The 25,960-nt window shown below is 39.9% G+C and overlaps 1 protein-coding gene across 7 annotated transcripts in view; it reads left to right on the top strand.

Moving 5' to 3' along the window:
* The window catches only part of BLVRA (biliverdin reductase A), a 32,357-nt gene extending 9,186 nt beyond the window's left edge, over positions 1 to 23,171 (top strand). For 2 of the 7 annotated variants that reach the window (XM_065753053.1, XM_065753051.1), the window contains exons 2-7: positions 11,610 to 11,741; positions 13,336 to 13,455; positions 14,703 to 14,800; positions 16,153 to 16,260; positions 16,966 to 17,137; positions 22,349 to 23,171. In XM_065753053.1, the coding sequence (XP_065609125.1) occupies positions 11,623 to 11,741; positions 13,336 to 13,455; positions 14,703 to 14,800; positions 16,153 to 16,260; positions 16,966 to 17,137; positions 22,349 to 22,622 (891 nt within the window). In that variant the 5' untranslated portion in view covers positions 11,610 to 11,622 and the 3' untranslated portion in view covers positions 22,623 to 23,171. The other 5 variants (XM_065753050.1, XM_065753049.1, XM_065753055.1 and 2 more) reach the window with 5 other exon arrangements.
* Positions 23,172 to 25,960: the final 2,789 nt, after the last annotated feature.

Below are 25,960 nucleotides of genomic sequence, written 5' to 3'. Positions count from 1 at the left end.
TTTTTTCCTCTTTCCTGTTAGCACAGCATTATAAATTATTTAAAAAGACCCTGGCTTGGGCAAACAGTGTTCCTGCTATGTTACTGTAACTATCCTGAATGCTGAATTAAAGGCTGCTCTATGCTTGCTAATTAAGAAAGGTGTTCTCATGACTCAAGTATTGCTGCTGTGTTTATTACCTTTCCTTCTTAGTGAAATGTGTAGACAGCATTTTTATTGTCTTACTGCTGTCTTTGATCTGTGAGTGAGAGCAGATGAAAACTTCCAGAGAGTATATAGAATTATTAAATCATCCCACAATCCCTAAGTAAGGAAGAGAGAAGTAGTACAGTTTGTGAGCAGAAGAACCAAGACCACAGTTATTTCAGCTGAGAAACCTTGGAAGGATTTAGCTACGCTAAAAGCTGTAAAACTTTGTGAACCTTTCTGTTTCAAGGGAGAGCAGCACTTAGTATTTACTAAGTGCATGTTCTGACACATTAGCAACGGAAGATGGGATAGTCTTGTTTAATGAAGAATCTGGATACCACAGAGGCTTGCTCAAACTTAACTTCAGAGTAATTAGTTATTTTTTCTATGGCAGAATTCTATGTGGTTGAGAGTGTGATTAATGTCTGTATAAATCCCCATCTGTGTTTAGATTTAATGACAGATACAAATATATAAACAACTGAGATTTTTATCCCCATTAAATCAGATTCATAAGATATGAATGGAGAAGGCAAATTAACTCTTGACCTCTGTTCTTTTCTACAGCAGTGATTCTGTAGTGCTGAAAATCTGAGATGAACTTGTAGAAAAGAGTAGAATTCTATACTAGTAACAATTCACAGTTAAGTGATGAGGCTGTAAACTGAAATTATATGGTTCTGTCATTGGGAGTAATTATGGACTTTATACTTTCAGTCTTAGTGTCCAGGGTAAGACAGAATAGAGTTGTTGGTTTTGTGGGTTCTTTTTCCCTAAGTATCCAGTACTTGCATTTGCAGTTTGAGTAATCTGGTGTGCAGTGTCTTAGAAACAGGCCTGAGATGTTTTAGGTTCACTGATATCAGAAACTGCTAGAAACATTTGTTTTGGGAAATACACTTTTTGTTTGGAATTTGTAACGTTCTCTGAAGGCACCAGCTGGCCAAAACTTTGATTTTGAAGTCTAGCTTACTTCCTTTCATTTTAAAGTGGAATAGTTTTGTGCTTTAACCCATCAAGCAGCTCAGCACCATATTGCTTTTCTCTTACACCATCATCCCAGTGGGATGGGGGAAAGAATAAGAAAAAAAGTATTTACTAAGGCAGAAAAAGAAGGCAGAAATAACAGTTAATTATTTTTAATTACTGTTAACAGTTAATTACTGTTATGATTATTACTCATACATATATTTTAGAAAATGTGAAGCACAACACAGTTGCTCGCCTCCTGACAACTAATGCCCAGCCAATCCTTGAGCAGTGGCTGCCCTTCCGGCCAATTCTCTTCTGTTCTGTCATTTTCACATAACACCATATGGTATAAAATATCCCTCTGGCCAGTTCAGGTCATCTGTGCTGGTTCTATCTGTTTCCTACTCCTTGTGCTACCCCAGCCCCCTCACTGGCAGGACAGTAGGAAAAGCTTAGATGCTGAAATGTCCTTGGCTCTGTACAGCACTGCTCATTAACAACTAAAACATTGTGTGATATCAACATTGTTTTTCTCTTAGAGCCAAAACTCAGTATCATAGCATACGCTGTGAAGATAATAAACTCTCTCCCAGCTGAAACCAGAATGAATGGTTATCCTTGCATTTAAGCCAGGATTTACAAAATAAGACATATTTTCTATTTTTAATATGTCCGTCATTTGTAAAGAGGCCTTAGGACTAAGGGTTGTTCAATAAATCTTTCCAAAATAAACAAACCTTTTGCCTGTCGGTAAATATGGCTCATGAGCCATTGTCTGGCTGCACTGTAGGTCTCTTTCTTTGGATCAAATCTGAAGCAAAGGGATCTAAGTTGACTTGGAGGACTATCACTGTAGACATTTATGATTCACATACTCTTAATTACTGACGCTCCTTTCTTTATCTACATGAATGTGACCTGATATCTTTTGCAGAAATGTATGAGACATTGTATAAAATCTATAAAATATATTTTAAAAGTGACATCTTAAAAATACCCATGTGTGGTGATTGTGTTGATGATGCTTAGGTAGGATACCTTGTGTCTTCCATTTCTAATGATCAAAAAAATGAGATGATTTGTCTCAAACCCGTTTTGTGGAGATGCCTCAATCATGACTGAGATGTACATGGCTTAAATAATAGAAATTAACCTTGTACAGTGAGTTTCTGAACCAGAGCCTCGAAACAATGAGAAATTAATGCATTTAGATTGAAATTTTTTTAAAGGCTGAAAAAGGTAGTTAACATGATTGCTGGCTCATTATTAGAATACCTTTTATGCTACCACTGATAGCTTAGCACGGCAGCAGTTCAGTACAATCACTTTCTTTTCTTCAGAATTTAGTAACCTCTTTGGCAACTTACAGGAATGGTGCAGTTTCAGAAATCAACCTGCAGGTGAAAATGAAGCTATTTTCTCATACTAAATCTTTTCATCAAAGTACTGCAGAAAAATGAGTGGGTATATTTGAGTAAAATCTGGTAAGAGAAAAAGATATCTGCGTTCATGTTTTAGAGGTATTCATTTTGGAAATCCCTTACTTCCATGATTGAAGTTTGTTTTCTACCTCACTTACAAGGTACATTTCCTGCTTATAGTGACTTTAGTATTGCTGGCACCTGAACCTCTGTGGGAGCTTGCTTCAGTAGGTGCAAAGCCAGGCAATTGCACCAATCCTGCCTTTGACAAAATATCATCCAGTTACTGAATACAGTGGTTAGAATAAAATACTAGTGAACATCTAGTAGACTCTTCTGGTTGGAATCTTCTCTTTTGCTGATGGCTTAGGTCCCTTTGAGATTTTCTGGAGTAGTGATTCTGGTGATGGTGAATCTGTAAATAGAGAGACAGCTGCATGTTGGGACCATTTTGAGGGCATTATTATGAATAGCTTCAAGCTTTGGGTTAGCACACATGAGGTTTCAGGTCTAGAAATCTCTGAGTAATTTAGCTACTCATTTGTTAAATAAAACTGCCTCTTGTAGAAATCTCAGGGTTTGAAGGGGGTAGACCTAGGAGTAGAAAGAGGAGATGAAGAGTTCACTTTTGAAATGTGTCCAGTTAAACACATAGCACTGTCTTTACTAAAACTTTACGTAAGATTTTCTGTAAAGTTGAAGTACTTTGGGAAAGTACTTCACAGAGTTCCTATAGTCTTTGTATAAATCTTTTTTAATTAACTGTCTTTTTTTATCGGTATGATGCCAAGCCCTCCCTCTAGTGGCTGATGAAGATTTTTTTGTTTGTTTGTTTCTTTTGATATTTAAGAGAAGTAGCACGTCAGGACTGCTTGACTGTTAAAAGACATAAAATTGCAAACTGATTGTTCATGAGAAAAAAGGTTAGTGGCTAGTTAGTGGCAACTCTTGAGTTCTATGATGGTCGGTAGTGTGAAAAAACTGGGTTATACAGTTAGCAGGTTGATTATTGCTCTTAATTCTTAACCTTGATTATTGCTCTTAATTCAAGAGCTGTTTTGTTGTTGTCTGTTTGTTTGTTTTCCCCTACAGTAAAGCAATTGCTGTCACTGGTAGCTTTCGAAAATTTGAAGGGAATTGAGAGCTTTGATTGCATTTTTCAGGTCCTGTTGAAAAAGGGCAGACTGATACAATGGCTAGTACTCCCACCATTTTATGAGTTGCTTTTAAGATTACAATGTTCTGCAAAGCCTTATCTATCTACTTTCAAAGTTATCTTAATCTAGTAAAAAAAAAACTTTCAATCAATATCAATTTATTTTAGGGAGTTAAAACATTTTTTCTGGGGTAGGAGAAGAGAAAGTCAGCAAAAAAACTCATTTGTCTGACAAACTACATTTTTTACATTTTCTGATCAGCTTCAGACAATGTGTATGTTGTGTACTCTGAAAAGAGTATTGGGCAGGCCTCTGGTGCTACAAACTGAAATGCTTATGTTGGATGCAGAAGGTTCCATCAGCCATGGCAAGCAGTATCTTTGTGATGACTGTAGGTAGCTTCTAGCAGGAGCGCTGTATTTTGTTTATCTATGATCTATCTATCTTTTTAACTATTTTTGGATGGGAGCAATTCTCAAAATAGGTCAGCCTTTCATGGAGCCAGGATACAGTGAACTTCAGTGGACCGGAAGAAAGGTATCATTTCTTGGGTTGTGCTCATAAAGATATTAAAAGACCATACTTGTGGCTGGATATGTGCTTTGTTCTTGTGCCCACTAATGTTACAGATAGCAGCAAAAGCTCTTATTTCCTAATGTAATTCTACGAGTATTCTCATTTATCAATTATTACTCATGATTAAAGCTAAGCATGCATATAATTACTGTAGGGCTAGCACTTCAGTTGAATTTAACAGCAAGAAAAAATAAGAAATATACCCATGTTGTACTTAATATTGTATTGTTTTAAATAGATATTTGAATACAAAATGTGGTTACATGTACCTTTTCTAGATTCTGTGTAGGGTTTCCTACAGCAAAGGAGAAGTGTGTGTCGTAGTAACACCTACTTACTACATTATGCTTATCATTAGTAGGCCCAAGGATGTTTTGTAGTAGAGGGGAATTGCTTTGGGACTGGGAGAACTGACAGGGAAGAGGATCTGATTTGCTTGCTTTAGGTCACCCAGAGAACTTCTGGGAGAAAGTAAGAATACAGCCTAGAAACTGAGCTTTCCTGCAGCTCCCCAACTGCTTAGCTGTGCAGAGATCCTGGTGGCTTTATTCTGGTTCTGCTGCACAGGTGGTAAGCAGACAAGTATTGGAGAATGTGTTTTGAGGAAAAGGAGATAATTCACTAATGTTTCATGTCTTCTTTTATTTATTTGAGTTAGAATTTTTTATTCAGACCTGTTTTCTCCAGCCTGTGTTCCATCACAGACTTGAACTGTAGCAATAATATTGCTTGATCCCATGGAAAAACTGATAGTACAGCTAATTCTTCTGAATGCTCACCTAAATTTGGACTTTGACACTTGTCTCTTAAAATGTTCTTTTCCTATTCTTCTACCACCATGTATGAATTCACTTTCAAAAAATTTTTATGGCACACTGAAGCCTGAAATAACTTTTTTGAGATTGTTTGTGGTTCTTTCTTTTAGTCGTGCACTAATCAGCCACAGCCTTTTGGTTAAATAATAGCTCTGATGAGGTTGCAGTTATGTGGGATTGTTTATTTATCCACCCAGAAGTTTCAAAAGACTCTAATTAACTCCAGAGTATTTCCTGGAAACTTAACATGGTAAGAGTTTTTGTTATGGATGACATATTTTTTATGAAATCAAAACTGGATCCCTTCATTTATTCCTCTTAGCTTTTTTTGGGGTACCCAAAGGTGAGCTCAGTTCTTTCCTGGCTGGTTTCAGAGTTAGCATTGTAGGTATATTCAAAAGAGGTTTGGGCATCTGCTGTCACCTATAGAAATCAGTTGTTTCTTGCAAAGCTTTAAAGCCTACTTTAAATGTAGGCAGTGATCACCGTTGAAACTGGCCCCACAAATCACCGTTATTCCCCCTACTCCCTCACTGAAATAATACAGTATCCCAGGGCAGATTTTCAAATAAAATTAACCAGACCAAGAAGGACCTGGTTTCTTTGTGCATCTGTCTCTGGGACTCTGTCTCAAAAGTGTTGCTTGCTTTTTTTTTTCCTCTTCTGACTCTTTTGACCAAATCTGAACCACAAAGTCTATAGAAGAGAAAAGCAACTGGATGTGATCATTCATGCTCACGTTGGCATTTCACAGCACTTCCAATTCAGTCTTCCACTGGGTGGAATATGTGATATATTAAAAACAGACCCTGAGCTTCCCATAGTACTTCTCGTAGTTTTATGAGTCTTATGAAAAGATACGCTGCCAGTATGGAGTTGCAAGATGTGGAGTTCAGCCTTTCTGGGATGTGAGTCTAGGCAGCCAAGGACTCTGGAGTTGGCATAAAATTTTCCACTCTGCTCAAATATTAATGTTGAAGACAGTATATCAGTTATAAGTGCCATCATTTATTAACTGTCAGTTTTTAGGGAAGTTTTCAGTGTTTGTTGGGCACCTGTAACACAATGTATGTCTGACTAGATCCCAATCTAACTATATCAACTTCAACTTTGGCAGCCAGCTGGAATTTAATCAGAAAGCCTGGACAAATAAACCTGCCTATAGTTGTAAAACCATGTGAATGTGTTGTTCAGTTTGCATTGAAAAGCCTGCTCTGGCTATTCCAAGGTGTAGTAGTGCCAGTCAAGGTGAGAGACTGTGGTCTGATGGTTAACCTCTGAGAGAATTTGTGCCTCAAAGTGTTAACTCACCTACCAGGCTTTGTGTGCCTGCCAGGAAGTTGTGGACTAAGATGTGCTAGCCAAAAAGGGATGCTAGTAAAGGAGAAATGCTTGGGGAGGTTTGGTTAGACTGTTTTAAAACAGCTTGAGGACAGCTCTAGGTGCTGTTGCTTTCTTTGGAAACTTGTGGATGGATGGTAAATGGGCTTGGCAGGTGTTTGAGATTACATCTTTGGCTTTCATTTTATGTTATCTTTCATTTTATGGGAGGGGTAAGGTTGTTGGGCTAGCAAAGTTTCTGAGACATAAAGGCTGAAGTCCTGCCGTGATTGCATCAGGGAGGAATGCAGTTGCTCTGTGACCAATCCTTCGGACATACTACATTGCTGGTTCTGTTGCTGAATATTCCTGTTTTACTATTGAATTTCCCAAGAATGCTTAGATAGCATGTTTTACTGCAGAGCTGTTTAAAACTATCCAAATGGAGGAAACAAGCAGCACAAGCACAGAAAGCTCAACAGAGAGCAGGAGGGTGATGGGTGATGCCACATCCATGTGGCATAAATGAGCCTTTTCAGCTAGATGGCTTTCTCAGGTCAACTTCTGTGTCATGCATGTCTCCTGGATTCTGGACCCTTGGGTTCTGCCTAATGTACTGTTATATCACTACCATTTTTTTTTTTTTTCATCTCTCTTTTTTTTTTTTTCCAGTGCAACAGAAGCCAAGGTTCAGCAGCCTTGTCAAAGCTTTAACTGAGACCACAGGTTTTAAGAAGAAGGCATGGAAGGCAGGCACAACAGTTAATGGTTTGGGCTTCCTCTTTCATCAACTTTGTAACTGAAAGATAACTGTATTTATTATCCTTGCATGAAGGTATGAAATAACGAGTCAATTTTCCTGTATTCATCTGGACTCTTAGATGAATATTCCTTATTGTGCTTTGGTTGGTGATAGTTCCCCAAAGCATCCGATTTACCTTTCTCACTGAGCAGTTTCCAGATATGTTGTGTGAGGAGAATGAGGGTCATAAAGAACTGCAGCAGGGACATATCACAGCAGACACCATGATTTTTCTCTTGGCTATGTACGTAAGCAAAGCTCTGCAGTATGCACGTAGTTGCTGTCTCTTTCTGTGTGAATACTATATTAACCTGGAAGACCTTGAGGAGCCTGCTACTTGTGCCATGCAGCTAGTTGCTGTGGCAACAGGTTGCATAGTAACAGCTTTTGTTCTTTGGTTGAAATCATCTCTACTAAATTTGACTTTTTGAGAGGTCAGAAATTGTTCCTTGGATGAAAGCAGGAAAGCTCTTCAAAGGAGATGCAAAACAACTAATATATTTGGTGAAATGTTCTTTGTTCACAGCAATGGAAAGAAAACAGCTCCCTTAGCTTCTTTACTTAGATAAAACTGATGTTAGCATCTTACCAACAAATACAGCAATTCTTAGAAACAGGATGGCTGTAGTTCAGGGGAATTTGTCTGCCATGCAACAGCTAGTCCCACTAAGGGCAGTAGGCAAGTGGTAACAGCTTAAAACTCTGAAAACCTTGAAAATAAAGGCCCTTAAAATAGGGCCCAGATTTACTGTTCTCCAGCAGGACCACTTCTAAGCCTCCATTGGCTTGGTCCTAATTTATACTGGAGTCCTTTAGGAATCAAAATTTAAAGAATGACAACCATAGACTTCAGAAAAACTGTTTGGGGTTTTTTTATGGATCTGCTTGACAAGATCTAATGGGAAGCTGCCCTGGAGGGCAGAGAGCAAAAGCACTCAAGTGTGCTGCAAGCAGAGCTAAATGTGACAGAATGTTGGTATGGATCAGAAGGAACATTCTGACTGACCTCAACTACACAAAGAAAGTACGTGGAAGCAGAACTAAGGTGGCCCACCTAGGAGTACAGGGATGAAGCTGGAAAGGCAAAGCTCAACTGGAGCTTAACCTAGCAACAGGAAGTTCTTCTCTGGCAACAAGAGCAAATGTGGGCCTGCTGCTCTATTGGGCAAGGGAAAATCGGAGGGTTTTAGTGCCTTTTATGCCTTGACTTTCACCAGTTTGTTCTCAGGCCTCCCAAGTTTCAGAACCTACTAACAGAGTCTGGGGTAATATATCATTACCCACAGCAGAGGTGGAGGGTGATGCACTCTTTCATTGAATGTACACCAGCCCCTGACATCAGGTGTCTGTGAGGCAAAAAAGGCAAGGGTTTCCCTTGTCTTCAAGGAAGGAAAAAGTGGGAAAAAGTTCATGGGAACTGCAGGCTGGTCTCCTTCATCCTGGTCACTGGGAAGGGAATGGAGCAAATCCTCCTAAAAGCTATTCAAGTATGTAAGGTACAAGAAGATTTTGTGAACAGTTACTATTGGATTTACTGAAGGCAAATAATGCCTGACCAATCCAATCCCCTTCCATGATGAGATGACTGGTGATGTTGACAAGAAGAAAATGGTGAATAGTTTTAAGTTTGACTTTAGCAAGGCCTTTGTTGCGATCTTCTGTAGTATTCTTAAGACCAAATCGGTTAGGTGTGGACTGAGTAAGTGAGCTGTATGGTATGTGGAAAACTGGCTCAAAAATTTAGGATCTGTGACATTAAGTTCAATCAACAGCCATCAAATTTGCACAATCAATTAGTAACATCCCTCAATGTTTGATATCATGGCCAGTAGTGTTAAATATCATTACTAACCACCTGAATGATGAGATTGAGTGCAACTGCAGCTGTGAGCAAATTCAAACTCTGGGGAGTGATCAGTATACCAGGAAGAAGAGCTGCTTGCTAGGGAGCCTCAGTATACTCAAGAAATGGCGCAGGAACATCATGAATTTCAGTGAAGACAAGTGTAGAGAGTTGTGCCTAGAATGGAATAACCCTGTGGCCCAGTTCCTGGCTGGAACACCAGGAAGTACTTTGCAGAAGGTGGTAGATGAGCTGAGCCTCAGTCCATATCATCCTCTTCTTGCAAAGGTCAGCCATGTCCTGGACTGCAATAGGAAGGACATGGCTACAGTTGCAAAGCTTTGTCCTGTTTGGTGTTCCATGGTGCAAAGAAAATACAAAAGTGAGTCTAAGGAAGAGTTTCAAAGATGGCCATTATAAAAGTGGATATTACTGCTGCCTAGAGCTTTCTGATGGGAGCGTGTGGAGGAGCTGGAGCCATGTGCTTTTGGGAGATGAGTAGAAGTGGCAGAAGGTTACACAAAAGACGAGTAATTATTAGGAAGATTTTACTGTGAGGATGGTCAAGCACTGCAGCAGGGGTCCTGGAAGGATGCTGTATCTCATTCTGCAGAGTCAGTCAGAACTCAACCTTGATGCCACCAGCCTTCTGAGAGGAGTTTGTGTTGGACGATCTCCAGAGGCTCCTACTGAATGAAATCATCCTGCAAACTTAAAACTGAGGTGGTTGAAAAATGAATGTCATTGAGAACCCAGCCCAAGTTCTGCACATGGGTGGAACTGGAATTGGGTTATGGGTTGTGCTATCCTACTGCCCAGCTTTTATCTCTCTCTGATACCTGTACATCTCTCTCCCCTGGTGAGTGCTGTCAATCTCAGACCTCAAATATTTGGTAATAATATGTCACTGTAATCCTCTTGGAGAACTCTTCCCATTTCACTTGTTTCCTCTTTTATGTTAAATATGTCACTGTATATTTTATCTTTGTACACTTCAAGCATGTGTAAAGTAAGCAGTTAAGCAATGACAGGAATATATATTTAGACAGGAGTTTGTAGAAAAACAAAATGCAGACATGATGTATTTGAATAAGGGCTTTCTTTTATTTAGTTAGTATTTTTTGGTGCAGTTTTTTGTCGTCAACTTGTAACAGTGTCAGAGCAGTTGATCACAGCTGTACTGCTGCACAGTCACCTCATCAGACAAGCGGCACAGGGAGGAGTGGGGTTATCCCTTTATCCACTGAAGACTCGGAACGATTTGAGCAGTGAAGTGGCAGAAGGAAACACAGGAAACTGTTGAGTAGGCATTAGGAAGAAATTTTTGCTTGGATGAGAAGAATGTTCTGCTAGGGCTGTGATAAACTAGCTGTTAAATACATCTCAAGTCCAATCCTGTGACATGCTGAATCACTTAGCCACATTCCAATGGGATTTGAATGAGCTCAGTAGCCTAATCATTGCAGGAAGTGGAAGTGAATGAAAGTGTTCAGTTGAGTGAAGGTATCGGCAGTGGAGGGAGGGATTCCAGAAAAGAAGCAGGATCTATAAGGGGAGCTATAGCTGGATGAAATTAACAAAAACAAATAGAAAAAGGAAAGAGGCTGACTTGGCTTGTTTTAAAGCTATTTTTTCTATAAATTTTAAAATTACTTTACAAAGCATTACTTGTTCTTGTTGTGGATGAACAGTTCTCATTTGAGGATCGAAAGTTTATGCTCATTGACTTCAGATTCAACAGATCAGTGGCAAAGCAGAATGTAAGAGTTCATCACCAGTGGACTGGCCAATGATAGTACTGCCCTGCTCATCCTCCCTGTGATACTGTTGTGGTAGGGATATGCACTTGGGAGATATAAATCCTCAGGACATGCCTGCTTGTCATTAAAGAGATCACAGAGCTTTCTTCATGCATGGAAATGTCAAGCAAGTGTCTTGACCAAGTTATCAGATGTTTGGTTGCATCTTGGCAGTGTAGGACATGCCAGTGGTTACATCAGGGAAGACAAGATAGATGTTCTTTGCTTCCTGTCTCTGAGTATTTTGGCTGTGCTGCTGTGCACTGTAAATGGCTGTATGGCAGCCCAGGGCAAGCTGTGTTGTTCAGGAAGTCAGTTGGCTTTATATAAAACTTTACTGGATTCGCAGAACCTTTTGGCTTCTTTCCAGAAAGGAAGCTATGATATAAATAGAAAAAGGTATCACTTTTCAAATCTGACATCCATTCATGGATAGGAAGGACTTCGTGATGAGGCTGTGATATGCTAGCTGTTAAATACAAGTCTTAAGATCAGTTATATGATAAACTGAACCGCTTAACCACATTTCAAAAGGATTTGAGCGAGCTCAGTAGCCCCATAGCATCACATCTCTTGTTAGCTACTTGCTGACATTTGAATAAGGTTTGGCTGTATGAAAGCAAAGTTAAAGAATAATCCATTCTCCTGACTCCCCTCTCAGCTGCTTCTCTCCTTGCTAAACAAACAAATGTTGTATTTTTCTTATTTCTTCTAGTCAGATTAACAAAATGTTTGGGACTGTGGTGGTTGGAGTTGGAATTGCTGGCTTAGCACGGATCCGAGATTTGATGAATCCAATGCCTTCTAGCCCTTCTGAGCATCTGAAGCTCCTTGGATTTGTTTCCAGGTTAGACATTTCTTCTTAATGGGCGGTGTGTATATTGTAATGTTTCTTTCTTCTGGTGTACATGCCTTAACATATGGAGGACTATAATTTGATGGATTTGAAGGAGTGAATATCAGAAGTTTTATATTTCTCTTAATTCTGTCTGCAGAGAGAGAATTTATGCAAGTATGTCCATCATTCACAGTGTCAGCTAGGAAATGAGCATGGAAAGCTTTTCAAGAGAGAACAAATAGGCTACTTTGACAAAATAGCTTGCAGAAATGACTCTAAAATAAAAAGTGAGAGACCTTCTCACCAAAGAATCTGTGTGATAAAAAGAAATGCAGTTCTGAGTTAAATCTTCTGTAGGTTCAGGATGTACAGACTTACAATATGTACGCTAATGAGCTAATGTCTGTATGAAACTTGCAGAAATGTTTAAAAAACATAAGGTTTACAAATTTAGAAGTGTATGGAAGTTTTATGAAAATATTTATTGTAAAGAGAGCAATGTTAATTTTTCTCACTAGATTGGAGCAGTAGAAGTTTAGTGGGACTGTTATGCATATACTTCCCTCTTAACGTTTCTGCTAGACTGTCTGTTCCATAACAATAAAGCATAAATGTCTTAAATAGTTAGGGGGTACACGTGTGGTTCTTAGACTGTGAATGTATTTTTACTAGCTATATTTAAATCATGTAATTAGGTTGTTTGAAAGAATCCACTAGGTCATCCAATTTATCTCCCTTGCCAGATGCACTCCTGGTCCTCTGATGCCTTTGCTAGGGCTACGGCTAGTCTTGAACAACACTAAAGATAGGATTTCCACTACTTATGTTGAGAAACTATTCTTTTGTAATGCACAATTCACAGGCAGCTTGCTTGTATGTATATATTGCCTTTCTCTTTGCATCCCAATCACACAAAAGCATCGCTTGCCTTTCTTTTCAAGTCCTGTTTGTGACCTATTGTCATCCTCCCTGGCATCCACCATAACACAACCAAGCTGTGTGCTGTATTCTTCAATAACACAAAGGGTCTTTTCTGTGGGTGCGTGTTTCATTTTCACATGCAGATGTGCTCAGTGTGTTGACCAAGAGAGCCGTAGCTTTAGTGCTGGCATGTTGCATGTGTTGCAAGTCACAAACCATCACAGCCAAGCATTTGTTTTGTCCATTGCATTGAATATTGTCCTGCCAACTCAGGTGCTTTTGTCCATGTGACTGATACTGGGGAGTAGTTCCAACTCAGGTGCTTTTGTCCATGCGACTGATACTGGGGAATAGTTCTCCCACAGGAACACTGTCCTCCCTCAAGTTACTCTTTTAAATATGCTCTTTTGTTATGATGCTTCTAAAAATATGCTCCAACAGGTGGATAGTGTCTGTACTGATGCCACCACCTGCACACCGATCCAATCTGTTTTGTTCTTTTTTGTGTTCCACTTCTGTCTGTAAGTGCTTTGCCCTTCCTGGATCACAAGCTTCCTTTGTTCTGTCTTGGTTTATCTCAGTGGTCCATAGCAACAGTTTCTAAGTGCTGCTGCAGAACATGCAGTTGGGAAGAAAGGACTGACATGATTATGCTCTGGTTGTATTTATGCAAAATACACAGGAGAAATTTTGGAAATATTAATGAGGCCAAGCAGATTAGCCTGGAAGATGCTCTAAGAAGCAAAGAAATTCATGCAGCTTTCATCAGCACAGAGAACAGAAGCCATGAAGAAACGATCAGGTATTTTGTATTGCTTTTCTGTTGTTTCCCCATGCCTCCACCTTCCATGTTAATTTAGAAGCATGAAGAGTCTATGTAAAGCTATGGCAGGAGAGGATATGGAAATCTGAGGTGAGACAGAAACCTGAAGTAATAACTGTGACTTCCCTAAAGTACCACATAAGCCCTGCAGTGGGTTTAAAGAATCACAGAATGGCCTGGGTTGAAAAATACCTCGAAGATCACCTAGTTTCAACTCCCTGCCTGTGGGCAGTATCATCAACCACTAGACTAGGCTGCCTAGAGCCACATCCAGCCTTGCCTTGAATGCCACCAGGGATGGAGCATCCACAACCTCTCTGGACAACCTGTAACCTAAGCTAAATCTCCTGTCTTATTTTAAAACCATTCCCCTTTGTCCTGTCAGTATCAACCCATGTAAACAGTTGTTCCCCCTGCTGTTTATATGCTCCCTTCAAGTACTCAAAGGCCACAATGAGATCTCCCTGGAGCCTTCTCTTCTCCAAACTAAACAAGCCCAGTTCCCTTAACCTTTCTTCATAGGAGAGGTGCTTCAGCCCTCTGATCATCTTAGGTGGCCCTTCTCTGGACCGATTCCAGGAACTCTGCATCTTTCTTTCGCTGGGGGCCCCAGGCCTGGATGCAGTACTGCAGATGGGGCCTCGCAAGAGCTGAGTAGAGAGGAACAATCACCTTCCTCTTCCTGCTGGCCACCCCTTTTTTAGCGCAGCCCAGAACATAGTTGGCCTTCTGGGCTGCAAGTGTGCACTGCTGACTCATGTCCAGCTTCTTGTCTAACAGGACCTCCAAGTCCTCTGCAGGGCTGAAGATTTAAGATGCATTACTTTCCTTAATAATTCCAGTCACATACCTCTGGGCCCGTGTATGATGTACAGGCATCTTAAAACAGGATTCAAAGCCTTTCCCCACAGATTATATTATATAGCGGAAGGGTGATCTGGTACATAGTCCAGGTAGTCCATTGTCTGGGAGATAGAATTGCAGTGCTAAATGCAGCAGCATTTTAGTAATTTACTGTAGGCAAATAAGGGAATTCTGTGGAATAAAGAGAATTAAAACGCAGCTCTCCTGGTGCCTAAACATATGGTGTAGTCACCCCACCATCCTTGCTGGGGATGTTGCTGTTTATTTCTTACTACATATTGTGCTTTCTGCACTGTTAGCACAGTGGTGAGAAATGATTACGATAGTATACTTTTTAAAGACTGATCTTGTATCTCTTTCAGAATGTTTTTAGAAGCTGGGAAACATGTCCTTGTTGAGTACCCCATGGCTTTGTCTGCAAGGGCGGCCCATGAGCTCTGGGAGATGGCTGAGCAAAAAGGTAATGGAATTTGTTCTCAAGGCTGCAATCAGCATTACCTATTGAATAGCACTAAAGGCATCAAGTGAAAAGGCAGTACCCTCCAATCTACTATTAATTACCGTATGCAAGGGAATATGCCTGTCTCAGAGATATGTCAATCTAGGATTTAAGATGGGTGCCAATGGGGAAATAGATACACTGATGTCAAAGGTAAGGGTAAGGTATATTTACCCTCAGTAAAGGTCTCAGCTGCTGGTGCTAGTAGTGCTGTTAAAGAGAAGTTCTGTCACGGTGATAGTAGAGCATTTAATAAACATAGCCTTAGGACTACGTACCACCCTATCCTTTCCCTGAAAACAAAGCTGGAAACAGCTCCCCTAGCTTCTGGTGTTTGTGACATGCTGGATATACACAACTGCTTATGCTTTAGTGGTCCAGCAAGCCATCCCATGGAAGAAAGTTTGTTCCCAAGCAAGATATTTTTAACTGTGGAAAGCTTGAGGTCCCATCCCCGCAGCACCATGGATGAGAAACTGGAAATTCAGCTGACACCAGTAAATGGGGATATACTGGACTGAAAGAAGAACAGTGCTGGACAGAAGCAGAGTGAAAATCATTTGGACAAGCTGCGCTGTTTATTTTACCACATCTTAAACATGTCCTTTGTGACTTTTGTTCTAAGATACTGAAGGTATAGGATTTGTGTTTTGCGCTTTCCTTATTCCAGCACCACTTACTGCCTTGTTGCTAGCAAAATGGCTACTGATTGAGCAGAGCATATACCTCTGCTCTTGAAGCACCAAGCAATTACTTTTCAGCAGCCTAAATTTGACTCTCTTGGAAACCTATAGATACTGAATGAGAGCCAGATTTAATTTGTATTAGATGGCACTTTTTCCAGAGTAGCCTAATTAATTACAATGGAAAGGCTACTTATTGTATTGTTACAGCCTAGATCTAAGAATTGTAATATGGGTTCTTTCTTCATCTTTCTTACTACTCTGGGAAGAATGCAGAAGAGAGAAGCATGAGGGGAAAGAGGCAAAGAATTCACTCATGTTTTACTTTGAAGTCTGATTTTTCATCTTTAACTGGGTATTGGAGTTCATTGCAGAGTTTCTGTTGAACATAGTGGTTACTGTTACTGTAGTTACTGCATTCGTTATCTCCTGAAAATTACAAACCCAAACAGATGTCTCAACATAGGGCCTGTGTTTTCTTTTCCTCCTAACATAATTTTGCAAGCCACATATGAGAGCATTTTTAAGTGAGCTCCCACTGGTGGCTGGTGAAGCATTTACTGTTTAGATGTGTTTCACACTGAAAGTTCTTATTTAATCTGGCCTGTTTTGTTTATTTATTAATAACAGGTAAAGTCCTCCATGTGGAGCATATTGAACTTCTTACTGAGGAATACAAGCAGCTGAAAAAGGAGGTGGCTGGGAAAGACCTAGTGAAGGGAACATTGCATTTCACAGGTCAGTAGTTGTGTGGAAACTGAAGTTCAACCAAATTTGTTGGCTTGCACCACAGAGATGCCAGCCCTTCCAGACCAGACCTTTTGTATGACAGACTGCCGATAAACTGACTAGACACGCAAGTATAACTTCTGGATATTTCCTTAAAATTACAGAAGAGTCTAGAAAACACTTTTGCCTTAATAGTTGTCATCTGTTGCCTATTTCTTAATCTCTTTCTTCTACCACTTGGTACAGGCTTGCTTTCTTCACTTTTGAGGGAGAGGAACCATTTCTTCATCTCTCCTGTACTTTGATGGTATCAGCTAACTCCCTCATTCCAATACTAAAAAGAGCTCTGAGGACATGTCCACATTTCCAGTGGAGACTTTTAGCTTTCCACACTAGAGTTTGGCCCTGGAAGTGATGAGAGAGATTTTTGTGTATTTTATTCTCCCTATTCTGTATACACTTGTGTATCCACATATGCCCTCCTGTTCTCAGCACATCTTTAAGTGCTTATTGCATATGTACTTTATGCAGTGTTCTCTGTCATAGCACCCCAGCAAATCCATTTCAAGGTTGATCATGTTTGTTGACTTGCTCCTTAGTTCATCCACTGATGGCTTGCAATACTGCAGATTCTTCAGCCTTATTCAAAGCCTTATTACTCAGCACACATTATTATTTTCCATTTCTCATGTCTTTCTGTTGCTATTTCACCAGGTAGCGTCCTCGATGAAACAAAAGCTGGGTTCCCAGCTTTCAGTGGAATTGCCCGACTGACTTGGCTGATTGACCTGTTTGGAGACCTCACTGTTACCTCTGCCACCAGAGAAGAGCAGAAAGATAAGAATTATTCTAGAATGACTGTTCATTTTCAGACTGCAAACAAGAAGTGAGTAATAGCTATTGCAGCAGATGAGCCAACCTGTTCAGGTATCATCTGCAGGAGGTCTACATCCTTTCTCTTGTGAAAATAGAATATGTTAATACAGGTTTTAGAGTGTACAAGCAAAAGAGACTGGAGAGTATTTCTTGTAGCAATCATGGTAAAGAAGAGCCACAACCAAGCAATGTCTGTGGAAGAGCACAAGAATGTTTTAAAAGTTCTTTCCTGTTGTCTAAATGTAGGATTGGGTCCACAGTGTATTTATGCATTTCCTGTGCCTTAGAATGAAAAGCCTTTTTCTTGCATCCAGAAAAGGTTTTCACAGGCAGGATATTTTTAATTTAACGACAGACATTCTAGATGTATGCACTAAACCTTGTTTAAAGGTTGAAAGTATGTAACTATGTGAAAACCCACTGGAGTAGTCATAACATGTAGCTTGTAGCACAATAATGCTGTAGTTATGTACTACTAGCTGAAGGTTGAGAGAAAATAACACATTTTGAGCACTGCATTTTGACACTACAGGGAGGTCAGCTCTTGATTAATGTCTAACTTGGAGTACTGAAGTTGATTTTTCCAGAATAGGTCATCAGTTTGTTTTCCATATTTTGATTTTTTGTGGGTTTTTTTTGTTTGTTTGTTTTTGCTATTGTTTCACCAGTCTGTCACACTGTGAGGGTGAGAATCCAGCAGCTATTTCTTATTATCTTATCCAGTCATTGTAGTATGATTTTGCTGAAGAACTCTTTTGATACTACAATTCATAATGATGAGTTAGATATCTGTTTTATTTTATGCTTACAATGACTTTGCTATAAACTAGCATGTTTCTAGTGACCTTGCTATAAAATATATCTTAAATTTTTTTTATGAGCATACCATTCTGTGAATTAAATACCCAACTCAGTGCACAGTATGGTGTTGAATTTTTCTGGGAACTCTCCATTTTGATTATTGTGCACCATCTGTATGTCATCTCCTTTTCAAGTAAGCTGAAGTTGAAAAAGATTGAAGCATGCTAGAGCTGCAGCATGAAAATTGTCTGACTTTAAAAGATGCAGAGAAGTTACCAATCTCTGTATGTTTCCTAGCAGGTAGGAACTGTAATAGAACAATTTGTTTCTTTCTTTTCACTCACATTTTCCTGTTTTTCCATGAAGTGTGTTCTGCCCTGATAGGCATATATGAGAAGACTAGGGAGAACCAGAGGAAAGATGACCACATAGGAAATTATCCTGACCTACCTTTGTTCATAATGAATTACATTTTTTTGGAGCTGTGTATTATATGTAGAACCAAAACCTTAAAAACACAACAAATACCATCAAACAAACAAGATCAGCAAAGCAAATATGAATGCTGACTGCTAGAAGAACTTTCAGGAAGTTTTTTGTTTAAAAAAAAAATAATGACCTGTAGAACTATATATCTGGGCAGAGAAAAATCAAGGTCCATTTGGACCATTAGTTTCACTGCAGGTTCTGTTGAAGCACTCACTGAGCTCCTACAAAGCCTGTTTCAGTTCATGATGGGATAAGCATCTTGTCTTAGTGATCTTCCTTCCTCCCTAAATAAAAGCTAATTTCTGCAGTTACAAGAGAACGAAACCATCCATGTTTGCCCTCTTAGCAATTTGACATTAATGGGAATAGCTGTAGAGCTCCGTGCAGAGTGAGATTTTGAACTAATTCCAGCAGGTGGAACTAGTGGATGGTTTAAGCGTTTCCCTGACTGGCCTGTCTCTAGTAGTCCTTAGCTGCCGTGTATGATATTTACTAGGTACAGAGCTGTTTCTGGATTATTCTTCAGGCAACACAGCTAGCAGATAGCTGCTTTTCTTAGCTCACAGCTAACTCTGGATGTGGGTCAGTCAGTGTTTTGTCGTCATGAGCATTTTCACAACCCCCACAACAGTCACTTTATGCCTTGGGATAATTTAACACTGTCTGGAAAGTTACATAGTGTTCCAGTATGCCTGTCGGTATCTGCACCGTATTTCCTGCTGACCTTCCCCCATTGACGTCAGTGAAAGTACAAAGTAGGGAATTTGGCCCACTCTCCAAGTGAAGTTATGACCCATTAGCAATGGTGATGTTCTAAGAGCTCTCATGTGCTCAAATTCTATTTTGCTAAGAGATGGGGAAGTTCCACAATGTTTCTGAAAGCTAGCACACCCTTCTTTGAAAGACAGAAATACACTAACCTTGAGAAATCAGGTTAATTCAGCCCGCTTTCTGCTTTGGAAAATGCAGCAGGTGCAGAGTGCAGCAGTCTGTGTTCTGCTTGCTGGAGCAGGGATTTGTGCAAAGGCTATGGTGTGTCCCTGCTGCTTAGCCTGCACTGGTTGCTAATCTGTCTTGGGTGGATTTTGGAGATGTACATTAACATCCCAAGCTCAGCTATCTGACGGATGACCGCTGCCTCTTTTGTGTTTCCAAGGCAGTTGAGCAGACAGCCTTTCTCTGATAAGATGCTGAGCAATCCAGGAAAGGCAAACCTCAACTGACAGTATGGCTGCTTTGGGATTGCAGTTCCAGTCCTATTATTTCAGAGCCTGGATTCAGTAAATATCCAAAATGGATTTTTAGTGCAAGCTGGAGCAATAATGATCTGTGCAACATCTGTTCTGATGTTAGCTAGAAATAAGGTCTAGTTCTCATCTGAGGTAAGGCAGCCCTTGTTGATTGCTTAGTAAATAAAAATTACTGGTGTTTTCAATGCATGAAAAGGAGGACATTTTAAAGAAACAGAAGGCATTTTCTGAACACATATTCTAACAACAATTAGAAATTCTTTGTATTGAGAATGAAGGTTACGAAAAGATAACTTCAGAATGAATAGTCAAAAAAAAAAAAAACAAAACACATAAAACATGCTTTCTGTATCAATTGCTGCATGAAATATTAAGTTGAGTAGACCCAGAGTTTTTTCTTTATTTTGGTTTATTCAGCTAGCACAGTCCAACCAGCAATGGTTACTTAGCATTTGAAGCAGCAGAGATTTGAAAAATAAGATCTTATAATCTGAATAAAATGTAGCTGTGGGAATTTTGATGGTCTGAAGTCTGGAAAGTCAAAATTACTCTATAAAATCAGTGGGGGTTTTTTTGTTGTTGATGTTCATAGTAGACAATGGTTCCTTTTGAAGTCAGTGTGAAACTGGTTTCTTAGTGTTTAATTAAACTCTCCTTTTTTTTCTGAACTGTCCAACCAAATCAGTTACGGCTTTCTTTAGCTACCAAAAATACTGGGTTTGTTATTTCCAAATAAAACCACTAAATAACTAGTTTACATGTATTACCAGATAGTGCTTTAATGCAGATCTTAAATGGAAGTGGATAAATTACCTAAAGCAAACATCAGCCCTATTAAAAAAGGATTTTCTGATATGAAACACAAACCTGTTTCTTAAGCAACATAATTGCTTAAGTAGTATGCAGAGTTGCAGAGTATGTGTCTTTATAGCAGTAAAAAGGACAAATTTTCATGTAGAAGTTGTCAATTAACATGTTTTAGTTAGCCATCAAGTAGAATGTCTCTCTGTTTGGGAAAATAACTAAAAACCCAGTCACAAAAGAAGATAAATCTGTTAGTAAAGCCAACACTTCCTGCTCACAGATCTAATTTAGTCTTTTTTCTTATTTTATTTTGCCTGACTTATTTGATTGTGCTTCTGGTTCAGTGGCTCCCCCAAGCTAGAGCAGAAGATAGCATAAGTTTGAATCTGGTCGTTGATATGCATCTGCTCTAGGTCACCCCGGGGATATGACCCCATACTAATGTTGCCTGTTTTGGATCATCCTTGTACGAGGTTCGTATTTATTAGTCCTGTGGGGATTCTCCTTTATGCATTTTTTGGAGACTGTGATTTCGGTCCTCTTTTTTTTTTTTTTTTTTTGCTTTCCCTACAGTAGTTTAAATCCATTCGATTAACTTCTTCCGGCATGCTTAATTTGTAGGGTGTGTGTGTGGCAGTGTTGGTAAGGAAAAAGCAATTGCTACAATTATATGAAAACAGAAATTGCCTCCTAAGGAATAAAAGATGAGAGGTGCAGAATCATTAAGCCGAATGTTTTGCAGAATGTGTTCAGGGTAGACTGACAAGGACTTCCTGATCTAGTGATGTTAAAGATTTAATGGGCAGTACTTGAAGACAGAATTTATTCTTCTGTGCTGTAGATGCCCTCATAATTTGTGAGTGGCAGGCTAAAGTGGGGCATAAAGGACTCTGGAAGGGCCATCCAAAACCAAATGAAGAAAATAGTGTGTACCTTCTAAACACAGGCAGTAGTGAGTACTGATGAATGAGCCGCAGAAAGGTAATTGTATGGTTTATGTAGATGAAAAATGAGCAGTAAAACAGGATTGTAAGTAGCTCATGTTGAGGAGCATTCCTCAAACCTTCTGCAAGAGTTTGCCATGTTGGGACAAGGAATCTGATAAACCTCTGCAGCAACACAGCATTTCCATGCCTGCTCTGTCATTGACTGAGCTGGAAGTTGAGGAGATGTGAGGGCCTGCGAGCTGTGGCAGTCAATAGCCAGCATGCCTCTGCTTGCCTGGGAGTTGTTGGCTATCATCTGACATAAGACAGCACTGTCTGGAGGTGTATGTAGCTGAAACAGGCCAAATTGACATATTCTGGGATAATATTTAGGATTGACTCAGTGTTATCAGTGTATTTGAAAAGTGTGAATAAAGTTTGATGCGAGTACAGTTGCTAGTGTCTGCATGAGACACCTTGCTGTCTGTCCATATAAATCCTGAAGGGTACAGTTCTCTAGGCAAACGCTTGTCCCAGACAACTGGAGAGTTTAAGGTGCTTACACATGTGTCATGATTGAGTATCTTACTGAGTTTATTCTTATCCACAATTGAATGAATGGATTAACCTTCTCTATTCCTCTCAAGATGGCTAAACATGTCTGGCTTCACTGTGCCTAGGGAAAACAAAGCTGGAAAGAGTTCAGATGGGATGATGTAAACAGTGGCTTGTAGCAGTGGCAGAGTTAGGACTATAACGTGGTGTTCAGCTCTGTAAGCAGCCACAAGGATTATTGATCAGAACGCCTTAATTGAGCATGCAGTAACTGAAATTTCAAAAAGATGCGTTTATTAGGGCGTTTTTGTAGGTACTGAAAAACGTGCATGAAGTAGAACTACTGATTCAGTTTCTTGATAAATACTCCTTTGTTTCACTGTTTCTCCACACTAGACCTTTGACTTGGATCGAAGAAAGAGGACCGGGGATGAGGCGTGAAAAGAAAATCAACTTCTGTTTCACCAGTGGTTGCCTGGAGAACTTCCCTCAAGCCCCAAGGTCTGCCGTGGGCCTTTTCATGCAGGATCAGAACCTCTTTGCCAAAAAACTGCTGGGACAGGTATCCAAGGAGGAGCTGGCTGTTGAGAAATGGCGAATTTTGCGGTGTCTTGACCTTGCTGGAATGATTCAAGAGCAATGTGAACAGCCAGAGAAAATCTGTTCTTGAGGCTGCTCTTCCAGGAAGAACATGGCAGGCAGGAAAGCTGTAGGTCTAGAGCTCAGTGTTGCCATCAGGCAATTGCTGTTTCTGCTTCATTACATTCTCTTGGACTGAATGTGACTCCTAGGCTCTCTATGTGGACTATGTGGAGTCTAGGCTATGCCCCACGCCTTCTGGTGCTTGCTGGAACAAAGCAATGCGTTACCCTGCTCTGATGCAATGCTGTCCTTTCGGATAGCACAAGCTTACTTATGGTTGCTTCCTAGCAATTCAGTTGGCAACGTTTCTGAGATCAGATCATGGAGGATTGCATATATGTGACATGGTTTTCCTTCCTGGGTATTCTTTAGATATGCCTGAAAATAAGACACATATATTTGTCTAGAACAAAGCTCTAAATGAGTTTTCCACCTCTTTGCTTGATCTGCAAACATTGTTTCACGTCAGTCCCAATCTTTTTCTTCTGAATGCCCTGGACTGTATTGTGTGTTTGCTCTAATTAGAAGTTGTGGCTGTTTTGTCTTGTGTTTCACACTGGAAAAAAAAAAAACAAAACACAGAACAACAACAAAAATCAGAATAGAAATATCTTATTTCTGATGAGTTCATTTTATTTCTCTGGCATCCTGTGCCAGCACAGAAATGTTTTTCCAGCAGATTAAAACAATATATTAAATTAATGCATCACTTGATTACTTTCCTTTTTTTTCTTCTTCTTCTTCTTTTTGTATTGGAAGCATCATGTTATTATCCTTCGTTTGTGTTCTGTATCTGATTCAGCATGCCAGTGATTCTCACCTAAAAATAATACATGTCCTGATATTAAGGAAAAAGACCAACTGATGTTCTGGAAACAGTAACATTTGTTAGAAATAGTGTAAAATTAGAATAGAATTGTAGAAAATTGAGCAATTTGCGAATATAGCCATGTAGTTACTGAGTATCGCACCTATGGGGAGGGTTGTTTAGCATTTTACAGTAGTCCCAGGGTCACATATGAAGACATTATCATTTCCCTAAAGAATCATTTTATTTGAGAAGAAGCCTAAATGGTGCACAAAACTGTCAGCTGTTTCTCTGTTTGCCTTTTATTTTATAATTACAGCATCTGTGTATGCTGCATTAATATACTAGCAAACTTCAGTCTGCACAGTTGTTCTCTCAAATGTAAAACCATCATTTCTTTACTATGTTAGCACTTCGGTAATTTTGAATAAGGATTTTATATGTTATGAATGTGTAAATAAGTACGACCATATAATATCAGTGGAAAAACATTTTCAATTAAGTCAGTCATGTTCAGTCTAAAGTCAGATACAGTTCAATTAGAGTTTGAAACAGGAAAGGAAGAAAAGACTGCATTTTTTCCAAACAATTCAGATTTCAGGTGCAACTAGGACTTGATATGTGAATGAATTCTCCATATAAAATATGTTTAAATCTATTCTATTACAAGCACATCAAGTGTTTGAAATACATGTGTGTTGCTAGCAGATTTGTGCAGGCAGATCACATGCTTGTCCACCCAAAGAGGAACCTTACTGAGCATTCTCAGGGACTCATTTGTGAATCTGATGGACTTTGTCTGAGTGGAGCCAATGCTGAGTGAGTGGGAAGGATTTTATCCCAATTGGATTAATTGCATAACACAAAAAGTCCATCCTGGATCAAAATGAAGTTAAAATCTGCTATGTATGTGTATCTGCTATGTATGACAGCATGCACTATTTCCTGTTTACTGTTGAACTCCTCATCTGTGAGTCTGGAGTGAATACCACTTGCTAATTGATAGTGGGTAGTCAGGGAGGGACAGCAAAGGGAAGGAACGTTTCACGCTCCCCATAAGCATCAAAGTTAACCACTAAGTCTCTCTGGGCCTGCTCTGTAGTTGTTGGTGAGAGCTGTAGTGAGCTGTATTCCTCTAAGGAATAGAAACTAAGCTCGTGGGAGCACTGTAGAGCAACAGTGTAACCACTGAATTACCCTGGAGAAGCCTGTTTCTGTAGCAAGTGCCTTCGGAAATTAGCTTATTATTTTCAAACAATCATAGAATGTCCTGGGTTGAAATGGGCCTCAAATATCACCTAGTTTCAACCCCCTGCCATGGGCAGGGTTGCCAGTGAGTAGACCAGGCTGCCTAGACTCACATCCAGCCTTGCCTTGAATGCCTTCAGGGATGGGACATCCACAACCTGTTCCAGTACAGAACTGGAAGGAGCTGGTGGAGGCAGATTCTGGGTGTCATGTGCTGTCTTCCGTCCTCACTATTCCTCCCAACTAACCTACTACACTTGAAAGCCAGAAGTGCTCAAACTAATTTTACTCTGACACTGTGAATTTGCTGAGGTATTGCCATGGTTTGTATACAAGAGCTACTGGGTATCAAGCTGCAAATGTATATATTGCTTAACCAGATGTCAAACTCACCAATAAAAGAACTGGAGTTATTAATCTTTCCTTTTAGTTCTGTTGTCCTTTATTAGCAATTCCCATTGTCTGTGCTGAAAATGTCCCAACCGGTTCTATTCCCCTTTTCACTCCTTAAGCCCTGTGAAGTCCTGCCAGCAACTGCATGCTGTGATCCTATTCTAAAACCCACAGCTGTCTCCTTCTCCTGTTTCAGAGTTTTGAATGCAAGTGTCCTGGGGTTGGTGACCTTATCTCAACTAGTGATCCTTCCCACAAAATTCCTGCCTCTCTGATCCTAGTCTGTCCCCGTCACTGTGTGCACAGACATTTAAATCTCAGCTGGACACTTCCTGTTCCCTATTCAGTAACTGGTGGTTTTGAGCACTCTTTGAGTCTGATAAATGTAGTCTGAAACAGACGTTGAAAAAGGTTTTCTTGTGTTTTGGAGAGTAGCTTAATAGCAGAAATACTTAGAGGAGTTGCTCAGACAGTATTTGGCACAGTCTGAACCAAGGCAGTTTATAGGAGTATGAAAAGCTAAGTTTGAAGTGTGGTGTGGGCAGGTTGGTTTACATTCTTTGTATTTGGTTTTCTGCTGCTTCTGCTGGAACTGTCCCTGCTCCCATGGCACAGCTGAGAAAGGTCACTGAAGTACGTACGCTTTGTTAACTCTGCTTAATGCCATGGAGTTGATACAGGAAGTGCTGCACTGCAAAACATTCCAGTGTGAAGGAGGAAGCCTCCTCAAGGCTGGAGCTTTGCCTCTTGCCATGAGACACTGAATTCAGCAGCTGTAGCTTGAACAGCTCAGCTGAAATGCACAGGAGTTGGTTTGATCCAAACTCATTTTCAGACAGTTAGAGATAAGGGAAATGGAAAATTTCCATGGAGCAAATAAACAATGATACGAGGTCATGCAAAGCTGTACAGGAAGC

The sequence above is a fragment of the Cyrtonyx montezumae genome, unplaced genomic scaffold, assembly GCF_038088225.1.
Source record: "Cyrtonyx montezumae isolate F1298 unplaced genomic scaffold, pur_monq_1.0 scaffold_8, whole genome shotgun sequence".
Taxonomy (NCBI): domain Eukaryota; kingdom Metazoa; phylum Chordata; class Aves; order Galliformes; family Odontophoridae; genus Cyrtonyx; species Cyrtonyx montezumae.
Note: the sequence above shows the minus strand (reverse complement) of the source record. Positions and strands in the feature narration are given on the sequence as shown.